The sequence below is a fragment of the Rhamphochromis longiceps genome, linkage group LG11, assembly GCF_057381845.1.
Source record: "Rhamphochromis longiceps isolate RC_006_pf linkage group LG11, R_longiceps_female_GT1.1, whole genome shotgun sequence".
NCBI lineage: Eukaryota > Metazoa > Chordata > Actinopteri > Cichliformes > Cichlidae > Rhamphochromis > Rhamphochromis longiceps.
Genome location: NC_140567.1, coordinates 17,113,134 through 17,137,830, shown reverse-complemented (window position 1 = coordinate 17,137,830; position 24,697 = coordinate 17,113,134). Strand labels below are relative to the sequence as shown.

At 39.9% G+C, this 24,697-nt stretch overlaps 1 protein-coding gene across 1 annotated transcript in view; it reads right to left on the bottom strand.

Moving 5' to 3' along the window:
* Window positions 1–128: 128 nt before the first annotated feature.
* The window catches only part of bckdhb (branched chain keto acid dehydrogenase E1 subunit beta), a 67,728-nt gene continuing 43,159 nt past the window's right edge, over window positions 129–24,697 (bottom strand). The window contains exons 9-11 of the mRNA XM_085422529.1: window positions 19,834–19,920; window positions 4,247–4,401; window positions 129–596 (exon numbers count right to left, since the gene is read on the bottom strand). Coding sequence (XP_085278655.1) covers window positions 4,261–4,401; window positions 19,834–19,920 — 228 coding nt within the window. The 3' untranslated portion in view covers window positions 129–596; window positions 4,247–4,260. The remainder of the gene's footprint in view (window positions 597–4,246; window positions 4,402–19,833; window positions 19,921–24,697) is intronic.

Here is a 24,697-nt window from a genome sequence, read left to right as displayed (position 1 = left end):
AAATATATTGAATGAGCAATAAAATATAGCTGTAAAATATTTTACCAGACCTCTTGAGCAGAAATTGTTTTCTGTTTCTAACATGACAAAGTAAATCCCTACAAATCCAAAACACCAAAACCAAATGCTTTCACCAAATCAGCATCTTTTATTTTCCTTAAAATCCACAGATCCACCTTTATTAGTACAACAAGGTTCAGTTCATGTCAAACTAAATTAAGATTAGAGCACAGTTGGACACATTCAAATCAAAAGTAACAACACAGAGAGGCAGACAGTCACAAATGAAACCAAATACACTTTTCCCCACAGTATCCAACTTTGACCTAAGAGATAACTAAATCACATTAGTTTTACATGGAGTTTCATCGAGCAAATGAAGTCACTTATGTCTTGCAGAAGAACAAGGCTCTCCAATTCAGAGATATGGTAACAGTCTTTTAGTTTGAGGACACAGAACAACATGGAACCCATCTGGTTACCGCTTTCTGATTGGATGGTCAACAAAGTGTCTTTTCCTGGCTGCTCTCCACTGTCTGGATGAAAGAAGAGGAAGAAGGGGAGGCGATCAAGTTCAGGGCTACCAGGAGTTGGCTCTGGAAAAGGAGAAAGATTCAATGAGTGAAGAACTTGGCAGTGTGCTGTAGATGGCAGATGAGGAGGAAAACAGATCTGGATGGAGATAGTGAAGAGTGAGGATGAGAGGTGACATGTGTTGGATGCGATTAGAGATGTAATAAATGCCTCCTTCAGACTTACAGGCCAACATTTAAAAGGCTATAACTCAAGGTGACAGTAATAATTAAAAAGGAATTGCAAAAGAGCTCTCAATACATTATTCAACATTTCTGGAAACAATCAAAGGACCAGAATCAAACTGTTAGTATTAGATTCCCAGGATGAAGTTCCACAAATCCAGGGGCATACCCCTGTCATCTATGTCCTGTTAACGCTTGGCATTAAAATGAGCCTTGGGTGGTCTGATTACAAGGTGGTAGGTATTTAAACACACATAATAAATGCTATGGCATTTTCAGAACTCTCCAGCTTCACATCAGGTACATACACTTTATGCAGAGTGACCACATGCACGTCCTCAACTACAATGACAAATCTATAGCAATTTATTTTGATTAATTTACAGTTAGATTAGCAAATCCAGACAGGTGTTACTACAACATTTACAATTTTTTTTACTGAGAAATTTGTACATAAACAGTTTTGGTATTTGCTTCCAATCAGGGTTACAACGTTTACAGTTTGTCAAATGTAATTTTTATGTTGGAGCACAGCAAAAGATACAAGTGCAAATAGAACAGTAAATGTTACAGTTAGAGATATTGGTAATCACATTATTGGTAACAACAAAGATACAGGAAAATATGTGCCTGATCTTTAGTGCCACTTCCCTTTTTGAAAGCAATAACATGAAGTTTAACATGGGAAAAATTACATTTATGGATATGAAACTTTGCAAGAAATAAAAGTAAAATGAGGCTGACTGTATTTGACAGTAAGTACTCTTCCCCCTGTTGGATTATAATATTATTTTATGCCATGTTAGACCCCTAATTAAAGATTGTGAATTATTATGTAGTTTTAGTTTGCATTATTCTCCTGGATTAGCAGAAGGTGATAACTATTACATTTGTTAAACTGGTTTGCATTACGTTAGACTGCTGATTTATTGTGAATGAATGATATTGTTTTATGATGCATTATACTGCTGAGTTATAAGAAATACTGTTCGCAGAAAGTCATCGCCTTATTTGTCTGATTAGAAGAGAACAGAGTGTGCTGGAGTTTTCTGCCCCATCTCAGCAGGAGCAGATAAACAGGGAGCCAAGGTCATAGCTTAGGCGCTGTGTGAGGGAAAGCATGTGAATGTTTAGGCTTTTATGATTAGGTGGGGGCCACTAGAGGCTATAAGAGTTTGATCAATGCTCCACCATTTTGAGATCTGATGCTGTCTGCGTACGGTGTCCATCTCCCACGCGTGTGATCATTAAAATCATCGTTTGACTCAACCCGGCCGGACCAGTGTTGTTATTGTGGTTTTCCTCTTGTATCCATCCTCAATATTTGAATCCGTAACACCCCCCTCCCCCCCAAGTTACATACTGGATCTCCTGTCCAGCCATTTTCTTAATTGCTTATTAAATTCAGGGGCGGGTGAGAAAACAGTGCTCAGAAGCACTACACTACCATACCACCCATACTGAATCTTACAAAACCCTCTAAAAAATACAAAGTCACAAGAAAATCAGACGTATCATTAAAAAAGCGATTTATTGTGTGGATGCCAAAAGGCATCCACACTGTTGAGTTCCTGTTTCTCTTTATTCTTTATTCCACTATTTACTAGTTGCTTCCGTACACTTTTTGGCACTCAACTACTCCCTCAGTTTTTGTGCTATTTTCACCGTTCAAATCTTAAAAAATTCTGCTCTTTCTGGCTATGACTTTTGGTGCTCATAACTTCTATAGTTTTTCAGATATTGAATTTTTTTTTTTTGCAATGTTTTTTGCCCATTTCTGAATATTATCAGTGGCCTCACTGATTTTCCTTGCCGGGTTGACCTGTGTTTTAGCTCAGTAAGATGAGCATCCGTTCTCGGACTGGGAGGTCCGGGTTCAAATCCCACTTATGGCAACGTTTCTTTCAGTTAACAGTTAAACTTTTTTAACTCTTTTCAACACAAATTTCAGCTTTTTCACCCCTTTTCAGCAGAACTTTCAGTTTTTTCACCACTTTTCAGCAAAATCTTCAGTTTTTTCAGCTGTTTTCAACAGAAATTCTGCTAATCCAACTCTTTTCAGCAGAAATTCTGCTGATTGAACTCTTTTCAGCAGAATTTTCAGAATTTTCACCTCTTTTTTTGCCAAAATTCTGCTTATTCAGCTCTTCTGAAAAATTTTCAGCCTTTCCACCTCATATCAGCACAATTCTCAGCAGCTTCTGGCTCATTTCAGCACAATTGTCAATCTCTCCACCTCTTCTTTTTGAGTATGAGTTTGGCTCAGTGAGCTAAATAGCTGCCCTCAAACCAGGAGGGCCAGGTTCAATTCCTGCTCAGGGCAGCATTTTTTTTCCCTTTCAACTTTTTCAGCTTTTTTCAACAGACATCTTCAGCGTTAAGGCATCCACACTGCATTTTCGCAGGAAATGCAAATTTTTCTAGTTTTTAAATGTTTTGTTTTTCTTACTAAAGGATGGTTTCTGTTAAGAAATGGTTGAAAAAAGAAAAAGAAACGTATTTCTCACAAACTAAGCTATAGAGAATGATCGTCCTTACTGTATGCAGACACATGTGCAATTACCCCCTAACCGCCCTGCATGAGCCAGGAAAAACCCTGTCTTCACTGGAAGTAATAAGATGATGTCATCATCCCAATACCTCACATAAGATGACTTCAAACATCTGTATTCTGTACCATGCAGAACATTTGGAGAACCTGTTAAATGTTACTAGACAATATTAGATACACAGTAACAATTAGGACTAGATACGATCACGCACACTCAGCTAAGCTCTAAAAACAGATACAACAAAGATGGACCATGAACACTCTAGCTCTACTGAAGCTTACCCATGCAAGAGGTCAACTTTATTTTTCTCATCTCAACTCCAGTAACTTTATGGGCGAACACTATTTAATAGTTGGAGCGCTGTATTACACAGTTACATGAAAACCAGATGCCTTCATTTTTTTTCTTACTTATAAAACACTGTTAAATTGTTCCCTCTTAAATAAATTGAAAAATTTGGTGTTGGTTTAAAAACAATACTGTATGTTGTATGACTCCCAGAAACTAAGACTGTATTAGTCATTGTAGTTACAACTAGCAACCTGTAATGTTTGTAATTACCAAAATTTGCACAAAACCGTTCAAATGCACAATATATCCAACAGTGGCAACTACCAACAGATAAATAAAATGCAGTTTTGCATGGCAACAACATTTGTAAGTCTTGATAAAAATCCTCTACATGTGCAGTGACGGCTTATATGAAACACAATCTGAGTGTTTAAGAGAAGAGGCAATCAGATTTCCTATAATGATGCTTCTTGCTCCTGAAGGCAGGTCGTAGTTAAGTCACCTTCTCATGTTTGCATTACTGATATAAATAATACATATTACAGGGTAGCTGTTGGCAGGCTTTAATATAGAATAAGAGTTAGAAAATTACATAATGTCCCATCATAAATTTGCTTCAAAAAGAAGCTGTCAGCTCTCTCCTACCTGATGGGGGTGGTTCAGTAGTTGATCATCTTCTTGATTGCTTCAAAGCACTTCCACTTGTCTGGGATGTAGAAGGGCTCAAAGATGTGCGGGAAGGGGGTGTCGTAACCGCAGACCCTGCTGATTGGAGCCTCCAGGTTAAGAAAGCACTCCTCCTGCATGATTAGAACAAAAGCCACCATCGTTATTTGTGTGGATGCTTTAAGCATCCACACTATTGAGTTCTTCTTGGGACTTCCGTACACTTTTTGGCACTTAACTACTTCCACAATTTTCAGCCGATTTTCACCGTTCAAATTTTAAACTATTCTGCTATTTCTACTAATGTGTGCTCTGTCTTTTGGTATTTTTCACTATTATACTTTTTAAAATATTAAGCTTAATTTGTCCCATTGAAATGAATGGGAAACTTCTGCAATTCTGCTAAAATTTTCTTGTTTTTGAAACTTAACTACTTCCTCATATTTTCACGTAGAACAACCATTCAAACTTTAAAATGTTCTCAAATTATTGGGCTATTCAGGTATGATTCAACTTTTTCAAATCTTTTACCGTTTTACTTTTATGCATCTTAAAGTTTTCAGTTGCAAAATTGTGATTTTTCACAAAATACATGCGTTGTTATGGTTGCTATGCACTTGGCTTCCAGTGTGCCACTGAAGGTTTTGCAGTCTTCTCTTCATGTCCGAACAACTTCTTGCTACTTGCTCAATTTTCACTCAACTTCCACAAATTATACATCAAAACGTAGGTATTTTTGCTGGATTCCGAAAAGGTCACTATCATTGTTGTGGGATTTATAGAATTTTGGCAAATCTCCTCAGACCAACACAAAGTTTTAAAACTCTCCATAGAAAGTCGATGGAGAGCTTGTTCAAAGTCACCGCTTGATCTCTGTAATGAGAGGCATATTCGAATCGTCATATCTCCTTAACGAAGCGAAGTTAAGACATGAGACTTGTCCCAGTATATCTTCAGACACTCCTGACGCTCACAATTCAAGAATTATTTTCTCACCTATTACCGTTCTGAAATGAGTTAGACTTGTTTGAGGGTAGGAAATTCGTCCTTCGCTCAGATTTCTTCAGATTTCAAACTCTGGAAATGAACCACTTTTTTCTCTCGTCATATCTTTTTAATGGATTTCCACAGAGACCTGAAAATTTTCATGATTGTTCACCAAAGCCTGCTGTCTCTTACGGTGAAAGAATGATATCGATACTCCAAATAGATTTAGAGTTAGAAAGCGTTGTTTGAGGGCAAGTCAAGGCAGTTTTTGCTTTGCTCTACTCAGTTATGGTGCATTAGAAGTCAAATATCTTTAATAATACATATTTTAATGATAAATTGTCAACACTTTAAGATTCCCCCATCTCTTCTGAACAAAACGGTGTAAGAATGACCATTCTAGCCCCTACGGTTAGGAAATTATGGTCATTTGTTTGAGGGGAATCCTTACTATGAGAAATAGACTACAAAAATCCTGTCTCTGTGCTGCGTGTGTGCACCTGTTTTGGCGGGAAAAGTACACAGCCTCTGTGGATTCAAATTTAGCAGCTCCCAGGCTGCTTGACTGAAAACAGCCTGACTGAAAACACTGCCTCTGTCAGTGCGCCCCAGGGTGGCTGTGGCTACAATGTAGCTTGCCATCACCAGTGTGTGAATGTGTGTGTGAATGGGTGGATGACTGGATATGTAAAGCGCTTTGGGGTCCTTAGGGACTAGTAAAGCGCTATATAAATACAGGCCATTTACCAAAACATGCTTCTCTCTCCCTGTGTGTGTGTGTGTAACATAGTATTTCTGCCAAATGATAGTATTTCTGTCAAATTATAGTATTTGTGCTAAAACATAGTATTGATTTAAAATTACAATATTCATAGTTCATCACAGTGTCTCTGGTAAATCACAGTATTTCTGCTCTGTTGTACTATTTTTCTAAATCATAGTGTTTCTGTAATGCTTAAGTATTTTTGGCTAAATATATTCTTTCTGTTATCTTATACTATTTCTCCTAAATTCTTGTATTTTTGAGAAGTTATCATGTTTCTGGTAAGTTACAATATTTCTGCTAAGTTCTGCTATGCTATTGTATTTCTGCCAAGTATTATGTTTCCTCTAAGATATTGCAGTTCTGCTAAGTTATTCCATTTTAGCAAAGTTCCTTTGCTTCTGCAAAGGTTTTACAATTTCTGCAACTTTTCAGCTTTTTCAGCTAATTGTTGCAGACAGCTTCAGCTTTAAAGCATCCACACTGCATTTTCGCAGGAAATGCAAATTTTTCTAGTTATTGTGTGGATGCCCTCACAGGGCATCCACACTATTGAGTTCCTGTTTCTCTTTAAACTTTATTCTTCAAGTTGCACCGCGTTTTTCGGCACTTAACTACTCCCTCAGTTTTCAGCCGATTTTCTCCGTTCAAACTCTAAACTGTTCTGCTATTTCTGCTAATTCCAGCTATATCTTTTGGTGTTTATTACTATTATACTTTTTAAAATATTACACTTTTTTCCTTTTTTTGTCCCATTGAAATGAATGGGAAACTTCCACAATTCTGCTAAAACTTGCTTGTTTTTCAAACTTAACTACTTCCTCATACTTTCACCTAGAAACTCCATTCAAACTTTAAAATGTTCTCAAATGATTGGGCTATTCCTGTAGGATTCAGCTTTTTCAGATCTTCTACCGTTTTAATCTTATCCCTCTTTAAGTTTTCAGTTGCAAAATTGTGATTTTTCAGAAAATATATGCGTTGCTATGGTTGCTATGCAATTAACTCAGAGTGTGTGCTGGTCCTTTTTCAGTTTTCTCTTCATGTCTGAACAACTTCTTGCTACTCACTCAATTTTCACTCAACCTCCTCAAATTATACATCAAAACGTAAGTATTTTTGCTGGCTTTCAGAAAATGTCACTGTTGTGGAAGCTACAGATTTTTATCAAATCGCCTCAGAGCAACACAAAGTTTTAAAACTCTCCATAGAAAGTCAATGGAGAGTTTGTTCAAAACCAGTGCTGGATTTCTCTAATGAGAGGCATTTTCAAATCGTCATATCTCCGTAACAAAGCAAAGTTAAGACATGAGGCTTGTGTCAATTCATCTTCAGACACTGCTGACACTCACGGTCGGAGCAGTTTTTACAGTCATCTTACTGTTGAGCCATAAATTATGTTTGTTTGAGGGGTGGAAATCTGTCCTCCTCTCAGTTTTCAAACTCTGAAAATGAAGCAGTTTCTTCTCTCGTCATATCTCCGCGACAGAATTACAAAGAGCTATGAAAATTGCAGTCAAAGTAAACCAAAGTCCGCTGATTCACCCAGTACTTGTGCTTCTATCCAACCTAGTTTTTGAGTTACACAACGTTTTGTAACTCCAAAAAACGGCGTTTTTCGCCTCTTACCGCGATCTAATTCTGACTGCTCATCACCCTGTTTTACAGGTGCTCGCTCTCTTCTCAGTGGCGCAGTTGGTAATGATACGGGTCTGAAGCCCAAAGGTCGTGGGTTCAATTCCACCTTGTCCACATGTTTTCTTCCACTACAAATTAATACACTATCACAGACCAGTAATTCATATTCATCATTTATTTCAATTCTGCAAACTTTTATGATTTTACCAGCTTTTCTAATATGGACCTCAGATTCTTGTTAACAGTCCATGGCAGAAATGCATACAAGTACACAGCCTGATGAAGCAGACAGAAGCAGTACCTCTGATTGGTTCAGCATTTTCACCTCTTATCAGCACAAATCTCAGCCTCTTCTGCTGTTTTCATTAGCTTTTTCACCTTTTGTCAGTTACGTGAGAACCAGTTTGGCTCAATGAGTAGCTGAAAAATATCAGCCTCTTCTGCTGTTTTAGCAGGGTTTCAGAGTTCAGCTTTTTCACTTGTTTTAAGCACACATTTCAGTTTCTTTACCTCATTTTCATCATATCTTTGTTTGTGACCAGAACTCAGAGGTTGGCAGAGGTTCGAATCCTACCTGTGACAGTTGCTACACATGTTCCCTGCTTGCATGCACTCTGCTTTCTTGACACTCTCCAGTGTATCATTACACATACAGCCATCTTCAGCAAGCACTTCTGCTTCTACACCTCTTTTCAGCAGATAATTAATAACTTTGAAAAATTCTGCTCTTTCTGCTAATTATTGCTTTTCAACTTTTTCAGCTTTTTTCAGCAGACATCTTTAGCGTTAAGGCATCCACACAGCATTTTCGCAGCGTGTATTTGATTTGAAGGGTTTTTTGACAGTTGAGAGGGCATGAATCTCTTTCAGACTTTTCCACCAAAGCAAGATCATCATCACTGGTACTTCCTCAACTCAGCACTTTGACCTTGGTGATTTGTTCTCGCCTTCAAATTTATATTCACAGAACTACTGACAGCAGAGAAACAAACTACACGTTGTAATAAAGATAAATTTAGGGCAACAGCAAAATGGTATTTGAGAGTTAAACAAACTTTACTTTGATTAATATGTATAATATGATCTAACGTGGCTCATTCAGACTGCTCAGAGCAAAGTATTACTGGGACAATTTGGACAGAGTACAAAACAAGCCATGACTCGTGTCTCCATAGTGGCTTTTGACCTCTTCCTGTGGAGACAAAGCAGAATGAAGCTGACCAAAACACACTGAATGGGACAAACCCCCTGATGAGTTACACGAACACACTAGGAAGCCTGTGCGCAGATTTGCAGAAACAGACCTGAAGTGCACTCTTTCCGATTAACCTTTCAGATTAAACTGAGCTGCGAACAACTCAAAGAAAAAAACAAAACAACAACAAAACATTATCTGAAGTTACAGTCTGATACCGAATGAATGCCGTTGTCTTTGCTGTTTGTCTTATGTCACCAACACCATCAGTAACCTAGCCATGCATGTAATTCTGCATTATGAACCCATCAACTGGCTGCCATTGGAGCACTCTGATAGTCGGCAAGGCAGGACTTGAATGTTTCACACTATGTTCTTCATTTCTTATGGAATGAGGAATGTCAGACTTGATGAGGAGATCTTTTATGCTACAGTGATTTTGCAGCCTGTAAAAGTGCAACAAGAGAAACTAAGACAAAAGAAAGACGACTCCAGCAGCAGTAGATTGCTGATGTGTGTGGAGCTGATGTTAAATGGTAAATGGCCTGTATTTGTATAGCGCTTTACTAGTCCCTAAGGACCCCAAAGCGCTTTACACATCCAGTCATCACCCCATTCACACACACATTCACACACTGGTGATGGCAAGCTACATTGTAGCCACAGCCACCCTGGGGCGCACTGACAGAGGCGAGGCTGCTGGACACTGGCGCCGTCGGGCCCTCTGACCACCACCACCACCAGTAGGCAATGGGTGAAGTGTTTTGCCCAAGGACACAACAACCGAGACTGTCCAAGCTGGGGCTCGAACCGGCAACCTTCTGATTACAAGGCGAACTCCCAACTCTTGGGCCACGAACACCCTGTTAGTACAGTGGAGGTTTCCAATCCACGTCTGCGACCGTCAAATAGGACTTTGATACCAGGGGTGTCAAAAGTCCCCTTAATTACTACAGGGTGGGCCATTTATATGGATACACCGCAATAACATGGGAATGGTTGGTGATATTAAAGTCCTGTTTGTGGCACATTAGTATATGTGAGGGGGCAAACTCCTCTAGATGGGTGGTGACCATGGTGGCCATTTAGAAGTCGGCCATCTTAGATACAACCTTTGTTTTTTTAATAGGAAGAGGGCCATGTGACACATCAAACTTATTGGTAATGTCACAAGAAAAACAATGGTGTGCTTGGTTTCAACGTAACTTTATTCTTTCATGAGTTATTTACAAGTTTCTGACCACTTATAAAATGTGTTCAATGTGCTGCCCATTGTGTTGGATTGTCAATGCAACAATTCTCCCACTCTTCACACACTGATAGCAACACCGCAGTGGACATGTATCAAGCTTCTCCATTAGGCAATCCAATGAACAAGTCTGGACTGGTACTCCTAAACCTTGTGGAAGGCCTTCTCAAAAGAGTGTAAGCTATTAAAACTGCATAGGGCTGACATCAAAATGGAATGGGATGTCAAGTTCATATGAATGTGAAGGCAGACGAGTGAACCCTTTTGAAAATATAGTGTATTTGTATATGTTTTTGTGAGTTTGACACTTCCACATTACCATTAAATTGCACAATGCTTTTTTAAGCCATATTTTTTTAAATTGGATGTGGCAGATATGATACAAAGTAAAATATAGGCAAATTAATATTTATTAATAAAACAAATTGTCATGTTTCAGCAAACTTTAAAGAGTTAAAAAAGAGGAGTGTACTCTCATCACTTCTTAATGAACATACAGAAAAGCAGTGTGACTGTGGTGGTGATGGATGATTGCTGTTTCACATTATTCAAATGGTCTGGATTCACATAAACCATGAAATACTAAGAAATATCCAATCATATGATATTTACACCAACAAACTAATTTTCCCGTCATATTCAACGGCCCCCATTCCAGGAGAAATACATACATGTATGTATTTCTCCCTCCTCCTCCTCCTAATTTGACAAGACAAGAGCTGCAAGTGAAGGCCAACTGCTGCTCTGCACTACTGTGCTCTGCAACTTCACCACACTTTTTAGAAACCTCAAAAAACCACTAAAGTACTCATGAAGCTTTCTCAAAGCTACTAAAACTATTTCCATTTAGAGAAGCGGTACATCACAACAGAGAAGTCTCATTTAACTGCAGGGTCATGCAGTCTTGGTCAATGTAAAGAATGGGGACTATCACCTTATTTATTCACCATTTAAACTGGGGCTTCAAATTTTAAACCAACAGACTGCAAAAGTGTATATGAGCTTATTTTTGTACTTCAAACAAGTTATGCAACTACTGGAAATTTGTTCTAACATCACTATTTGCATGGAAATAGGTTTAGAAAGGACCATTTATTCTGAGACCTAAAATCAGAAGACCGGATCGGCAAATGAAGACCTGTTTAGTGGTCATTGTGGCCTCTCATTTTGGTTACAGTAAAAATTAAAACCTAAACCCCACAGGGAGCTCCACCTGATTTACCATAAAGTATTTTCTTTCCCTGCTGCTGGCACCATTATTTGTCCAACATCTGGACACAGTGCTCTACAACTGGCAATCTGCTCCACCCAGCTAATTTACTGTGATTAGCTTTAATGAATGTACAGTGAATGGAGACAACTAGTTCAACAAACCTTCCTTTCCACTTCACTGTTCTGTTTCCTCCTTTTCTTGTGAACTCCAGAATAACCTGTGACTGATTTGCTCCAACAGGCTGTGGCAGATATTTTTCCATTTCTTTACAAGTTTGCTTGAGCGCGCTACTTTCATGTGCTGACAAATGTCCATGGCCTTAGGGTCTATGAAGGAGATTGAAAAGAGAACGTGAGAAGTAGGAGGGAACAAAAGAAGAAAAAACACACTTGTTCTGAACCGTTTTGTAAAGTCTGAAGCTTTCACTGAACAGTGGTGCTACTGTACAACTGCTGCAGACGGCAGACATGTTTTACCTCTGCTAACACAGAATGAGATGATTTGTAAACCATTTAAAAACTAGATTTTGTTGACATGACGTTGAAATGCAATGTCCGTATCTGTGAAGGCATCACTGATGCTTGAAGACGACTACAACTTTTAGAGCAACATGTGCTGTTAAACAGACAATGTCTTATTTAAGCAGGACAGTGCCAATCCACATTCTGTATGCAATCCAAGACTGTCAACGGGCACTGACTTATCACCAATTTAAAAAATTTGGTTAACAAAAGAGATCTTGAATTGCTGAGCAGCTGAAATTGTATATCAGACAAAAAAGGGCAGACATTGGCTTTTCAAAGTTCAGCAGCTGGTCTCCTCAGTTCCAAAATGCTTTCAAGGTGTGTAAAATTTTGCAAGGATGGCATCTGATATGTTCTTTTTGTGCTGTTACTTTTTAAAATAAATAAATAAATGAATAGTTTCAGTGATTTGTTCATTTTTTGTTCTAGTTTCAATCTACATTTTACAAAATATACCAGCTTCTTGGAATCTGGGCTGTTTCTTTGGAGATGCAGATGAATTAAAAGACTAGTTCTTTAGCCTTGCACATAGAATTTAAACACCATTAATGGCTTTTATTAGCAGATAACTGTGGCTCTCATACTCATTTACTGAAAAACCTGTAAACTTTGTAATGTCAAATCTCAGCGTTGAACAGGAGTGTGCTTGAATAGACAGCCTGGAGCAAAGCTCTGGCACTCATAATAAGATTGTATTTTGTTGGATCTGGATCAGTCTTTTTGCTCCTGTGCAGCCTTGACTGCAAAGCCCTGCTTTTTTACAGTATTCATTTGACAGCAGGATATGTAGTGAATGAGCTTTTGTCCAAGGTGAAAATGATGAATTTCTGTTGAAGACTGAAGAGGGGAAAAATACCACACCACATGATGCTTTCTCTTCATCTCAGGGTATTAGTGGAAGCAACAATGTGATGACCCTTGTCCACTGAGATTACAACATTGAGATCTATTCCCTGTCCGACTACAGAAAACTAGTCAGACGGTACCAGGGAGTTTGGTCTTTTTGTCTGGATCAGAGCTGTAATCTCCTTTAAATACATCTACTGGAAGTGGGAGAAAAGTACAGCAGTTTGACTGCCTGCCATCCCAGCTGGATGGGGGATGGCCATGCATCTCAGATTTCATTTAAATCTGTGTTTATCTTATGAGAGGTGCATCATTATATGTAATATACTTAAATGTCAGAATAAAAATATGTCAACAGGGCAGTTGCAAAAAAGCTCGAGTCCTGCAGTGGTGCAGGATTTAAAAATACTACACAGCGGGGGCTTAGAATCAAAATGATGATATTTAGATTGTCAGAAACACCCGCAGATTGGAGGTTGCAGTCAGACAGGGGTAGAAAAGAGCCAGTATCACATGCTATATCAGTTAAGAAAGTCCCAAGCCAAACCAGCTAGATTTCAGTTAGTGTTAAGTTCATGACTTCTAAACGTGTTTTTAAAGCTCTCCCAATGATAATGAGATGGAAGGACAGATACAGCATGTATGCAACATCTCTGTTCTGATCTTTACTCGCATAGTAATTGTAAGCTGATGCTATGCAAAGTCAATTTAATGTTTTGAATAAGTTTGCAAAGTAAAGCACAGATAGTTCATCGTGTTATGCTGAGTTAATGATAAGGCAAGTTGCTACTTATCGGATGTGCAGCAAAGAAGAAATGAAATAAAACTAAGAAATACAACAGAAAGGCTTTCGTGTCAGAGCTGTGAATGTGACATTGTTTTGTTGTTGTACTGTTGATATTAGACCTGTGGAAAAACCATTGAGCTCAGAAAGGATCCACTGTAAAGAAAAAAAACGGAGGCCTCTTTCTAAAGTTAGTGGGTGTGAGAACAATATGTGTGGGAATTGCAGTTCTTCTAACAATAAGAACAACTATACAGTGAGGCCGCTAGAGAAAATAAATAGATTGGATCATGAAAAATGCCAACTATAAATAACATTTTTTTTTAAAAAGAAAAAAAAAAGATTTCATCTGTCATCAGTCAGCTTCTTTATCTGAGAATTGTTGCGGCTGCTGTTGCTTTAGACTTCTGGTTTTATTTCATATAGGTAAGCCATTAACTTACATTACTGGCCTGGTGTGGGCTTCCTGCTGTTAAGCAAGTGATGATAATGAGCGGAAGGAGACCTTCTTAGCCAGTGCACTACATGTATCCAATCAAATCTCCTGAAGGAGCTTTCTTGTTTACACATTGAACTTTAAAGGCAGTTTAGTGTATCCCCTGATGGAGAACGACAAGTTGGAGGCGGGGGGCCTACCACTGTGGAGAACAGCGCCCAGGGCCTTGGGCTGCTTCTCATTCAGATGCGTCTGACCGGCAACCAGGAACCTGATTCTGATTTAGAAGGCATTTATGGCAGGAGATGGCAAGGCCTTCATCCTCGGCTAATAACAAGTGGGCCAGAGTGGAGACGCCAGCTTTTGAATTGTATCATAGCAGAGGACCACAACTCAACAGGACATCCTAAGCTGGATGTTTGATTCTGTTAGGTTTAATTACACAAGAATAATCGAAACCACTAGCAGTGGAACAATAAGCAGGGAATCAAAGGGGCCAGTGAATAACTGTTAAACCCCCACCGTGACAGTGCCACATGACTCAGTGCAATGTCATTTGTGGTTAGAGAGTGAAGCAGAAACTGGAGAACACCAAGCATAAGTTAGAAAACTACCATATTTGATACCCTACATAGGTTATGTTAAGTACACTCCAGTCTAATTGCTTGAAGCTGCCAAGAGCTATTGTCGTCCAGCGTGGTCACAATTATGCAGCATTTTATTATTTTCAAATGATCAGCCAAAGCAAGTACTTTTTTGGAACCTGAAGCTACTTTAGTCATGTCTGCAACGCTTTTGTAGGATGATTCACCATTTCTCTCTGTGCATCCCTGAGGTCCACAAAAGCATTGTCCTGAGCCTCATCTTTCTGCCCTACTGCGTCTGATCCAGACATCAGTAAAACACTTCGAAAAGGGCCAAAATGACACATCATTAAATCATGGCGGTGAGATCCAAAGCCTGATAAAGGAAACTTGCCAAGTCCTACCAAACACTCTTCTGTTCATAACACAAAACAGAAGATCGACTCCATCTGAGGATCTTTCTGTAAGAGCCCAAAAGTCTGAAGTAGATAGTAGTTGAATCCACGCTGTCTTCAAAATAACAGACTTTAGTTTAAACAGTGCTCCCAGGCAACTAAGTCCAGACTATACAAGCTTTACTGACAACCAGCGTATCTTTTTCTTCACTTGATTTCACAGTTGCGAGACCACACAAGTAAACAAAGAACTGTGGTATATGTTAGGACCTCGATTTTCCACAATACCACTAATCTGTCTCCAATATTCAGAAACTCTCCAGGATGTTATTGTTGTTGACGGGGACCTCTGACTCACAATCTCCCTAAAAGCTGTATTTTTAGAAGCTTTATTTATTATTCTTATTATTATCAAAGCTGAGTGGGACTGCACAATCACATTTAAATGGCCATTTTATTTTACAACTCAAAGGGAACACACATGACAGCATTTACTCTGCATTCAAGTGAGCAACAAAAGTTACAACAAACCAATCGCTTTGTGACTTTTCAAGCTGCGTCAAACAAAGACTGATTAACACTGTGTGCGAAGAACAAATATTTCTAGTAAAAACACATTAGAACTGAGGAAACCTCAGTGGTGAGCGAGTGGAAGGAAAACAAACTCAATGTTCTGGCAAAAAAAAGGACCATGCTTAACGTGGCACAACATCCCTACAACTAGTGACTAGTCTGATATAATTGCAGGTTTGATTCTTCTACCTGAACAAGCTAAATCTGAAAGTGTGTCACCTTTTCCTTTACAAATCTGCTGAACACATGAGTTCAGCTCGAATCATGACTCACAGCCCTTTTAGGCAACATACAAGCATGTTTTTGGTCAAAACTGTCAAGCAGAGCTGAGAAAGGTGCTGTCATGTAGCCAGGCAAGTACATCTGGATCACTCCGGCACAAGGCAAAGTTTGACATGCTGCGCTAGGTAATGCCGATCGTTTATTATGCTGTCATGCCACGGGCTTGTAACTGGCTGCAGTCTTTAAAGTGTCAATGGCGCTGTGCTCATTTATTTTTAAGCGGAATGGCTTGTTGTAAAGCCATCACACTTTTTTTTTAGTGAGACTGCCTTTTAGAAGATCTTCAACGAGCCCATTACGTTCTCTCTGATGAAGGGATATCTTTGATATAATTCATGGTTTTAAGAGTGCAACAGATGCCAGTCGGTCAAGTTGCATCCTGTTGAAGTACAACAATCAGCAACCGTAAAGATTTATTTTCCGACAAGAGCATCCAAATCTCCCGAGGCCAGGCAAAAACTGCAGATCGATGCAATCAGTGAATACACCAACAGTTTACATCATCTGTACACAATGTGAAAACATGGGAATGAGGTGGATGACTCACTGGCCATTTAAGCCCTAGCAAACAGGGGAGGGGGAGAAGGCAACATCTGACTGACAGTAAATGAGCATGGGATCGATTTTTTCATTTGACAGCTCCAACTCACGAGCATTAACAAGGAAACTGCTCCAGGTAATGCATAGTGTGTCATGCATACAATTAGGCTGATGACTTTTGAGGAGGTGGTCATAAAAGGGGAGATGTGTCATTTGTTAAGACACTAATTGCTCATCTAGATGGGAGTGCTAGTCGCTGCTACAGTGAGTGTCTCAGAGAGAGAAAACACCCCACACACTGAAGATAATTACCCCAGAACACAAGAGTAGATGCAATTAGGATGAAGGGAAAGGGAGGGCTTTTCATTTAGTCATGCATCGTACTTAGCTCAGAATTTGGCATCAACTGTCTCTGGCATGTTGTGGTTACGGTGTGCAGACCTTTTGCATTACCAGCAGCAAGCAATATTTCAGAAATCCAATACGAGCAGACAGCTCAGCTGGATTCACAACCCTTAGATGAGTAGCATCGTATTATCTGTGCAGCTAACAGTATTTTTGCTGAGTTTTAGTCTATTTTGTTTACACTCTTGTGCCAAAATTGTTATTACTGTATAGGAGGTAGGGCTGCACGATTAATCGTTAGAAAATTGCGATCTCGATATATACTTATGTGCGATCTCATTTCCAAATGACAACGATTTAAAAAAAAAAAGAGAGAAAAAAAAAAGACGACGACGATTGTACCGCATTTTGATCCGGGACGTAATCTGCATGAAAATAAGTGCTCACTCTTCCTGCTCAACAAATGACAAGGGCGGAGCCTTATACCACGTGATACAGAAGCTGTGCCGTGTGATGCTAAAATTATCAGGGAAAAAAACAACAGAGAGCACGTCAGGGATGACGAGAAAGTGACAGGAGAAAATCCGTCCCGGTCAACCACCCAAACATCAATAACGGGAACCTTATACAGCGCTTCCCTATACACGTCAAACTCCCGCAGGCACAAAGAAATTACGGAGGCTATCACTTATCACCTGACCAAAGATATGGCTCCCATCAACACTGTGCAAAACGAGGGATTTAGGAAAATGATCAACACCCTAGACAAACGCTACACAGTGCCGTCCCGCAACTATTTTTCTATTGTTGCACTACCTGCTCTATACATGCAGTGTCGAGCAACGGTGGAGACGGAATTTCAAGCAGTACAACATTTTGCGGCAACAACAAAACGTGAGACATTTGTTGTTTTTATGTTTATTTATTGTTTTTATGTTCAGTCTCAACTGTTACGAAGTTGATGTGCAGTTAATAAGTGCAATAAATATTTATACTGGAAAAGAAAATCGTGAGAGAATCGTGATCTCAATTCTAAGCCAAAAAAATCGTGATTCTCATTTTATGCAAAATCGTGCAGCCCTAATAGGAGGCGTGATAATGTTCCAGGAAACAGCCCACAAAGGGCACCAGTGCAAGTAGTTAGAACAGCAGCTGTGCTGGAAGCTGTCTGGGCATACCTGAGAACATGAAATGGGAGATGGGCCAAATTAGAAATCAGGTTAAAAATGTTGTATATGCTATCATGTCATATCAGTGGTTAATTTATATGTTCAGTGAACAGTGTTTATTAAAATTTGATTGAACGGTTTGATGTCTTGGCCTGTATGCCCACAGGTTCCAAGCAAAAAAATGGAAATTCCAATATACTTAAGGAGAACCAAACAATGTCAAACAAAAAGTTAATATTAATAGATTCTGCCCATGTTACTCCTACGTTTCTACTGCTATCTAAGCTGATAATGCTCCAAGTTTGGGAACTGTAGTTGATATAGTACTAAAGTGGATGCCAGCAAGAAATATAATCATGCCGCTCAGTCTGTGAGTTAGCTGTGGGCTAGATTTTAAAAGACGCATTAAATGTTACTGAAGCAACTGAATCACTTGTGACACTGACAGAAGAAAGTTCCAAATGAGCTGACTATATGCCAGAGCTGGAAGTTTGCTTTATTATTTTGTGAAATCCCACAATATCAGGAATTTTAAGTAATCAGTTAGCTCTGTTTGCTGGAGGATCCACATGGGATCCCTGAGGATATCTTTAAGAGTCTGGAACTTTTTTGGAGTAGGGGTGGATATATGAATCAAGCTTCAGTGAAATCAGTTGAAAGTTATTTATATAGTACCAAATTACAAGAACTATAGCTTTATATTATCAGGTAAAGACCCAACAATACTAGAGAGAAAACCCCAACAATCAAACTACTCCCCGATGAGCAAGATTTGGTGACAGTGGGAAGGAAAACCTCCCTTTTAACAGGAAGAAACCTCTGGCAGAACTAGGCTCAGGGAGGGGTGGCCATGTGGCACATGGCTGGGTAGGAAGAGAGGACAAACACTAACACTAGTTAGCATTTAAAGTGTTTTATAAGAATTACGAATGCAAATAGCTGACCAAATTAATTTGACTAAGTGAAGATCAGCAAGTGTGACCACCTCTATAACGTTTTGGTAGTCTGGAACATTCAGGTGTGTTAATACAATGGCACAATCTTTAGGTGAGGGGAGGAAGACAGGACAAAGACACACTGTGGAAGAGTGCCAGAGATTAATAACTAATAATCAAATAAAAAGTGATATATAAACACAGAGTGTGTGATTGATCAGTTTGAAGATTGAGCCAAGAGTGTACCTCTCTTGAAACCATGCCTGGGTGTGTAGTTCACGAATCTCTCCTAGCCAGGTTGGTGGAGCAATTTTTCTGGTGTATGTTATAGTGGTTTATAAGTTAAAAAAAAAAAAAAAATCATACTGCCATTGGCACTATAAAGTATAAGATATATTTATGCACATCTGACAAAATTGATTTTGAATTAATTCTATATATGCTCATTTTTCGGGAAATCACATCAACACAACTGCACATTCAACATTCAAGCCAACCATGATTATATTTTACCGCACAATGACTGGCAGCATAGTTCCTCTAGAAATACAGAGTCAACTATTAGCAGTCCACATTTATCAGTGAATCTCTTTGACATAGGAAATGTCTCTTTATCCATTCTAAGCTATTTTATGGAGATTAATTTTCACTCGGGCTAGAGAATATGTCTGAGTTTCTGTTGACTCATAGAAGGAATATCATTTCTGATGCAAACTGCAGTGGTGAAGCACTAGAGGTTTCTAAAGTGCCTTAATTGATTGCCTCTGTGAGCTGTGTGTCAAAGCCACTGCTGCAGCTCCAGCTGCTGAGCGTGCTGGTTAGCAGCCAGATTAGCTGGCAAGCACCTCTCCTTTGACCTTACTCATAATCTTTGCTTCATGGTGCAAAGATCGGTGCCTCTTCTCAGCTCTACTGTAAACCCAGCTCGGAGGCAGGCCTCTCAGTTTTCAAAACCACAGCTCTGGGGAAATCAGTTAGAAGTTTTTAGGAGTTTTATATCTACCCCTGGGAGACAGATTGTCAAATAAAAGTCAACTATAGCACACTATCAGCATGGACACACAATCAGTGACATGCATGAATGCATACACTCATGGCCTCCACTCACCTGTACTGTAGAGCTGATTTCAGAAGCAAAGCCTCCTGTTACCGGTGCCTCATGACTGATAAGCAAGCGTCCTGTTTTGACCACCGACTGAAAAACAAAAAACACATAAATAAATCAGTGAGCCATCTCTAAACTTGAACAAGCCTTATAGATGGCAGATATGTAGGATTATGACTGAGAACACTTCCAAAATGAAAAGTTCCATCGAAAATCTACAACACTAAATGAAGAGTTAAACTCATGCAGGCAGTTTAATAACTGTGTGATTTTTGGATGTGTGAGACACTGTGTAGAGGTGAAAGCTTAACTACTGGAGGTGCTACTCCTTCAGCTGTATGTGGGCAGGGAGACTGGTGTTACAGAGTCAGAACGATTCACATGCGGCCTGCTGTGGTCAGCTATATCTGCTTCCTTCCCTCACTGTGCATGTGTGTGAGTGCATTTATAAAATGGATATGACACAACCGTACGAGCTGGAGGGCTGATTTAGGCTGGTACACTGGGCCAATGGGCCAATCATGGACTTTAGAGGTCTCAGCCTCCCAGGCATTTGCATTTGGGTTTTCTGAAACCTGACATTACTGCACAAGGATGCCTCTGCTCCACCCGTTATCTACCACAACATAAAACCAGTACTATACTATAATCTTATCCACTTGCCACTTGTCCAGACCAAAGCTATGTCTGTTCTCTGCAACTTCAGCAAGCCTTTTCTTTTACCCTCACCAGTTTGTTTCCATCAATAAAGTTAAGAAAAACACCTCTGATACCAGTGTTGAGCATATTTTTTGCCAGCATTGTTTTAAGATGTGCAACTTTCATGGAGTTACAAGAAGAGTAATCAAAAAAATTAGAACACTTTTTAATAATAGTATATTATCAAGTCAATTCAACTTGTGGGATATTGATCTGGTCAGTGAAGTAGCAGAGGGGGCTATTATTCAGTTTCAGCTGCTTTGGTGTTAAGACACACAATCTCAAGAGCATGGAGGAGATTCCAGGAGACGGGCAGTTACTCTAGGAGAGCTGGACAGGGCCGAGGAAGGTCCTGAACCCATCAGCAGGAGCGGTATCTGCTCCTTTCTGCAAGGAGGTACAGGATGAGCACTGCCAGAAATACAAAATGATCTATAGCAGGACAGTGGTGTCAATGTGGGCCCTGTCCTTACTGTGCAGCTCGATTGGCATTTGCAATAAAATACCAGAACTGGCAGCGCCACCACTGGTGCCCCATGCTCTCACATATAAAAGCAGGTTCACTCTGAGCACATGTGACAGATGTACTGCCTGTAAGACCATTCAGCAAGACTGATTTGGTGCTGGGTCAGTGATGATCTGGGGAGGCATATCCATAGAGCAATGCACAGAAAACTGCACCCTGACAATCATTAGGTGTTGAGATGAAATATTTGAACTTATTGTCACACCCTACTCTGGTGCCATGGGTCCCGATTTCTCACTAGTGCACCACAATGCCCGGCCTCATGTTAGGAGTATGCAGGCAGTTCCTGAAGGATGAAGGAACTGATACCATTGACTGGCCCCTGAACTCCACTGAACTAAATCTAACGGCACACCTCTGGAACATTATGTTTCGCTGCTAGGTTGCACCTACGACATTGTCAGGCATGCATACAAGCATGTGGGGGGCCTTACAAACTTCTGAGTACCATTTGGAGATCCTGCAATTAAATTTTGGCAAAAAAGACTGACCTCCTGTGTCATCTTTTCACTTTGATTTTTGGGGTGTCGTTGAATTTAGCACTGTTGATTGATAGAAATGTAATTGATCAACCAATGATGTGGCAAGCTTTCATTCTTAACACATTACCCAGTCCGTATCAGTATAGATATTTAGCATGATTTTTTGCTCCCAACACTAAGATCTGATGTTTTTTCAAAGTGTTCCTTTAGTGCTTTTGAGCAGTGTATATGACCAGCGTTTCCACTCATGGGCTCTGTGCATTTGTTTTCCACTGAAATAACTGTACCGCACAATACGCTCTTCATTTAGGCATGGCTGGGAGAACATCACATACTTTTCCATCCTTAAAAACCACAAACCAAACAGCCGTTGTAACCAAATAACCTGCTGAAAATAAGCATCACATGTCCATACGGCACTGTAAGTTAAGCCTGGGATTCACATACGCGCACAGAGGCAATGTTTACATTGCTGAGGTCCGGGGTTTTGGCTGTGAAGGACTAAATAACCGTGGCAAACTTGTGCCACTATCACTCACTTATTGGAGGCTAAATGAGTCAGGGCTGTGTCACTAATGTCAACATGCCACAGGGTACACTGGAAATATTGTGTTGCAGGCTGGGCTTATAGAAGTTAAACTTAACACAGTAGAAACCTAATTTCAAGTCAATTCACTGAGGCTGAGTGCTGTTTTTAGCAATCCATAACCAGCTGAGGTAAATGAGTTCAGTGTGCAAAATTCACTGATGATATGACACTATGCTCAGGAATGTGGAAGTTAATAACAGCACTGGAAGACAATAACAACAGTTGGCGATCTACACTAGAAGGAGGAATCAAGCGAGGAGCTGAGAGCTGGGCGATGTCTTGATGTGACATGTTGCTGTCAGCATTGCCTTGGCGAAATGACTCATCCAGGTCTGGTGAATAAACAGAGCCGCTGTCCAATCTTTTTCCCCGCCCCGATGGTGAACCCATTGCTCAGCTTATGCAAACACACACCCACGAAGACAATGCTAACATAAGTTCCAATTTACACTGTGACGCCAGCATCGCCTTGATCGATCCCCTCTTGTGGGCCATGTCCCCGAGGGAACACCCCTCATAGTACTCGCTGCACCAGTGCATTCTTCAGATGCTTATGACACAAAAGGAGCCTGCCACTGTTTATACAATATCGTGGGATAGAATTTCAGACACTAGAGGCTCAGGGAAAAAAAAACAAAAAAACTTGTGACCTATTTAATAGACTTGTGCAAAACCCATGCAGCTTAAATGCACAGAGACAGTTACTGGCAGTGTGTCAGCTAGCTGGCATAAGCTAAGTTAGTTAGAGCTACTTTAGAAGCTGTGCTGGATGCCAGCGCACAATATGACAATATGTTTGGAAAATGGCAAAATGCAGTAATGTCTGGGGCAGCTAAGTGGCAGCCGGTGTGCTGCTACAGTAGTTAATGCAATTTATAAGATGGGTTGAAGTTACTGCATTTAAGAGAAACAGTCAAAGCTGCACCGACAGATTAAAACCAAGAAACGTTTTGGTACCCTGTTGCTGACTGCATTGACTGACTGATGTATGAGTTTGAATTGATACATGCCTATGCTGGATATGATCAGGCTATATCTTGTTCAAACTGCAACCTTGCCTTGGGTTAGTTCCTGAATATGAGACTTGGCTTTGCATTTGCTGTATTTAAGTTGTTTCATTTGGTGCAGAGCGAGGGTGGCAGTAAAAGGCTTCCTGTTGTCTTACTCTTGCATTTTACTGTACTGGCAAAAGAAACGTGTAGGAGAAAACACAAGCAGCCCATGCTGGGAATGTCATTAGTTTTACAAGTACTTTGGTAGTAAACCAATTCCAGGTCAAACAAAATGGATAATTTTGCTACAGAAAAAGAAAGGGAATCACCAAAGTCTTTTAGGAATTACTCCATTTAATAACAGTCTATAGATTTGAATCTAAACCACCTTCACTGTGTCAGTGGAGAAAAAAAACAGACGATCACATCATCCGTACGAAATTTAACAGTGACCTGCTCCCTTTATGTTTTTTTTCCAGTCTGGACACAGACGTGTCTTTTAGACTGACAACATCCCTTGAGCCACCCTGTTAGTGACTAAAACATAGTCAAATTCAAACTTAGTTTCCAGTCCTCAGGATTTATCCTCGGGGGACCATGGACAAGATTTTAAGATAATCCATTATATACATTTCAATCTGGGACAAAGATAGCCCAACCAGTCATCCACCAACGTCTGTTAAAGAAGGAAAAATAAAACACAAGAACCATTTTATTTATGTCTATAAGGACCTACTATTAACAAATTTTCCCCTCTGTCTTTCAATATACTCTATTCAGCATCTACAGAAGGCCAAATGTAATTGGTTTGGTAGTCTTATTCCAGCCTATCCATGGCTGGATTTACACCTCAGCTGTCAGAGTCATTCACCTCACCTCACCACCAGAGGTTCAATTACATTACATTTAAAATAAAATAAAAAAAGGAGGACACACACACAAACTCAGTTGTTTTTTTTACATCTCTGACAGGACCCTGTTGCAGCGCACCAACACAGTAATTGTGGCTGTGGCCTTTAACTTGGTTGCTTCCGGTTGCTGGAAGGGCTTTCAGGAGACAGAACCATGCGCTCTCATCATGCGGTTTGACCCTTTTCTCTAAACTCGTCCTGTCCTCTTATTTGCCCATAACAGCCACCTTCCATGTCGGTAAAACTGGGAGCAAAGCTGCTACTTTCAAGACAGCTGTGGAGCCAGGGGAAATACATCAGACACTGTAAGAAGATGACCAGTTAGATGTGTCCAATGCAAGAAATTATATGTCTTCAGTGTGCAAAAGACTGTTAAACATGTCATGAATCTTTCAATATAACCTCAGGAAGACATTCTGGCAGGGGGATCCCTTTGTTATGATTACATCATGGACACGTGCCTGATGGGTTTATTACTCTGCGGCTCATATCTACTGAATCAAAGAGCCTTTACTTACCAAAATAAAAGCAGAAGAACAGAAGACTGCAGCAATATTAATTGGGAGGATGAGAGTGGAAGTGAGAAAAGGCAAGTTGAAAACACGAGTTCGGAACGGAGACCGAAAATGTTCTTAAACCTGTTGTTTTAAGCACATTTGTGTTTAGAG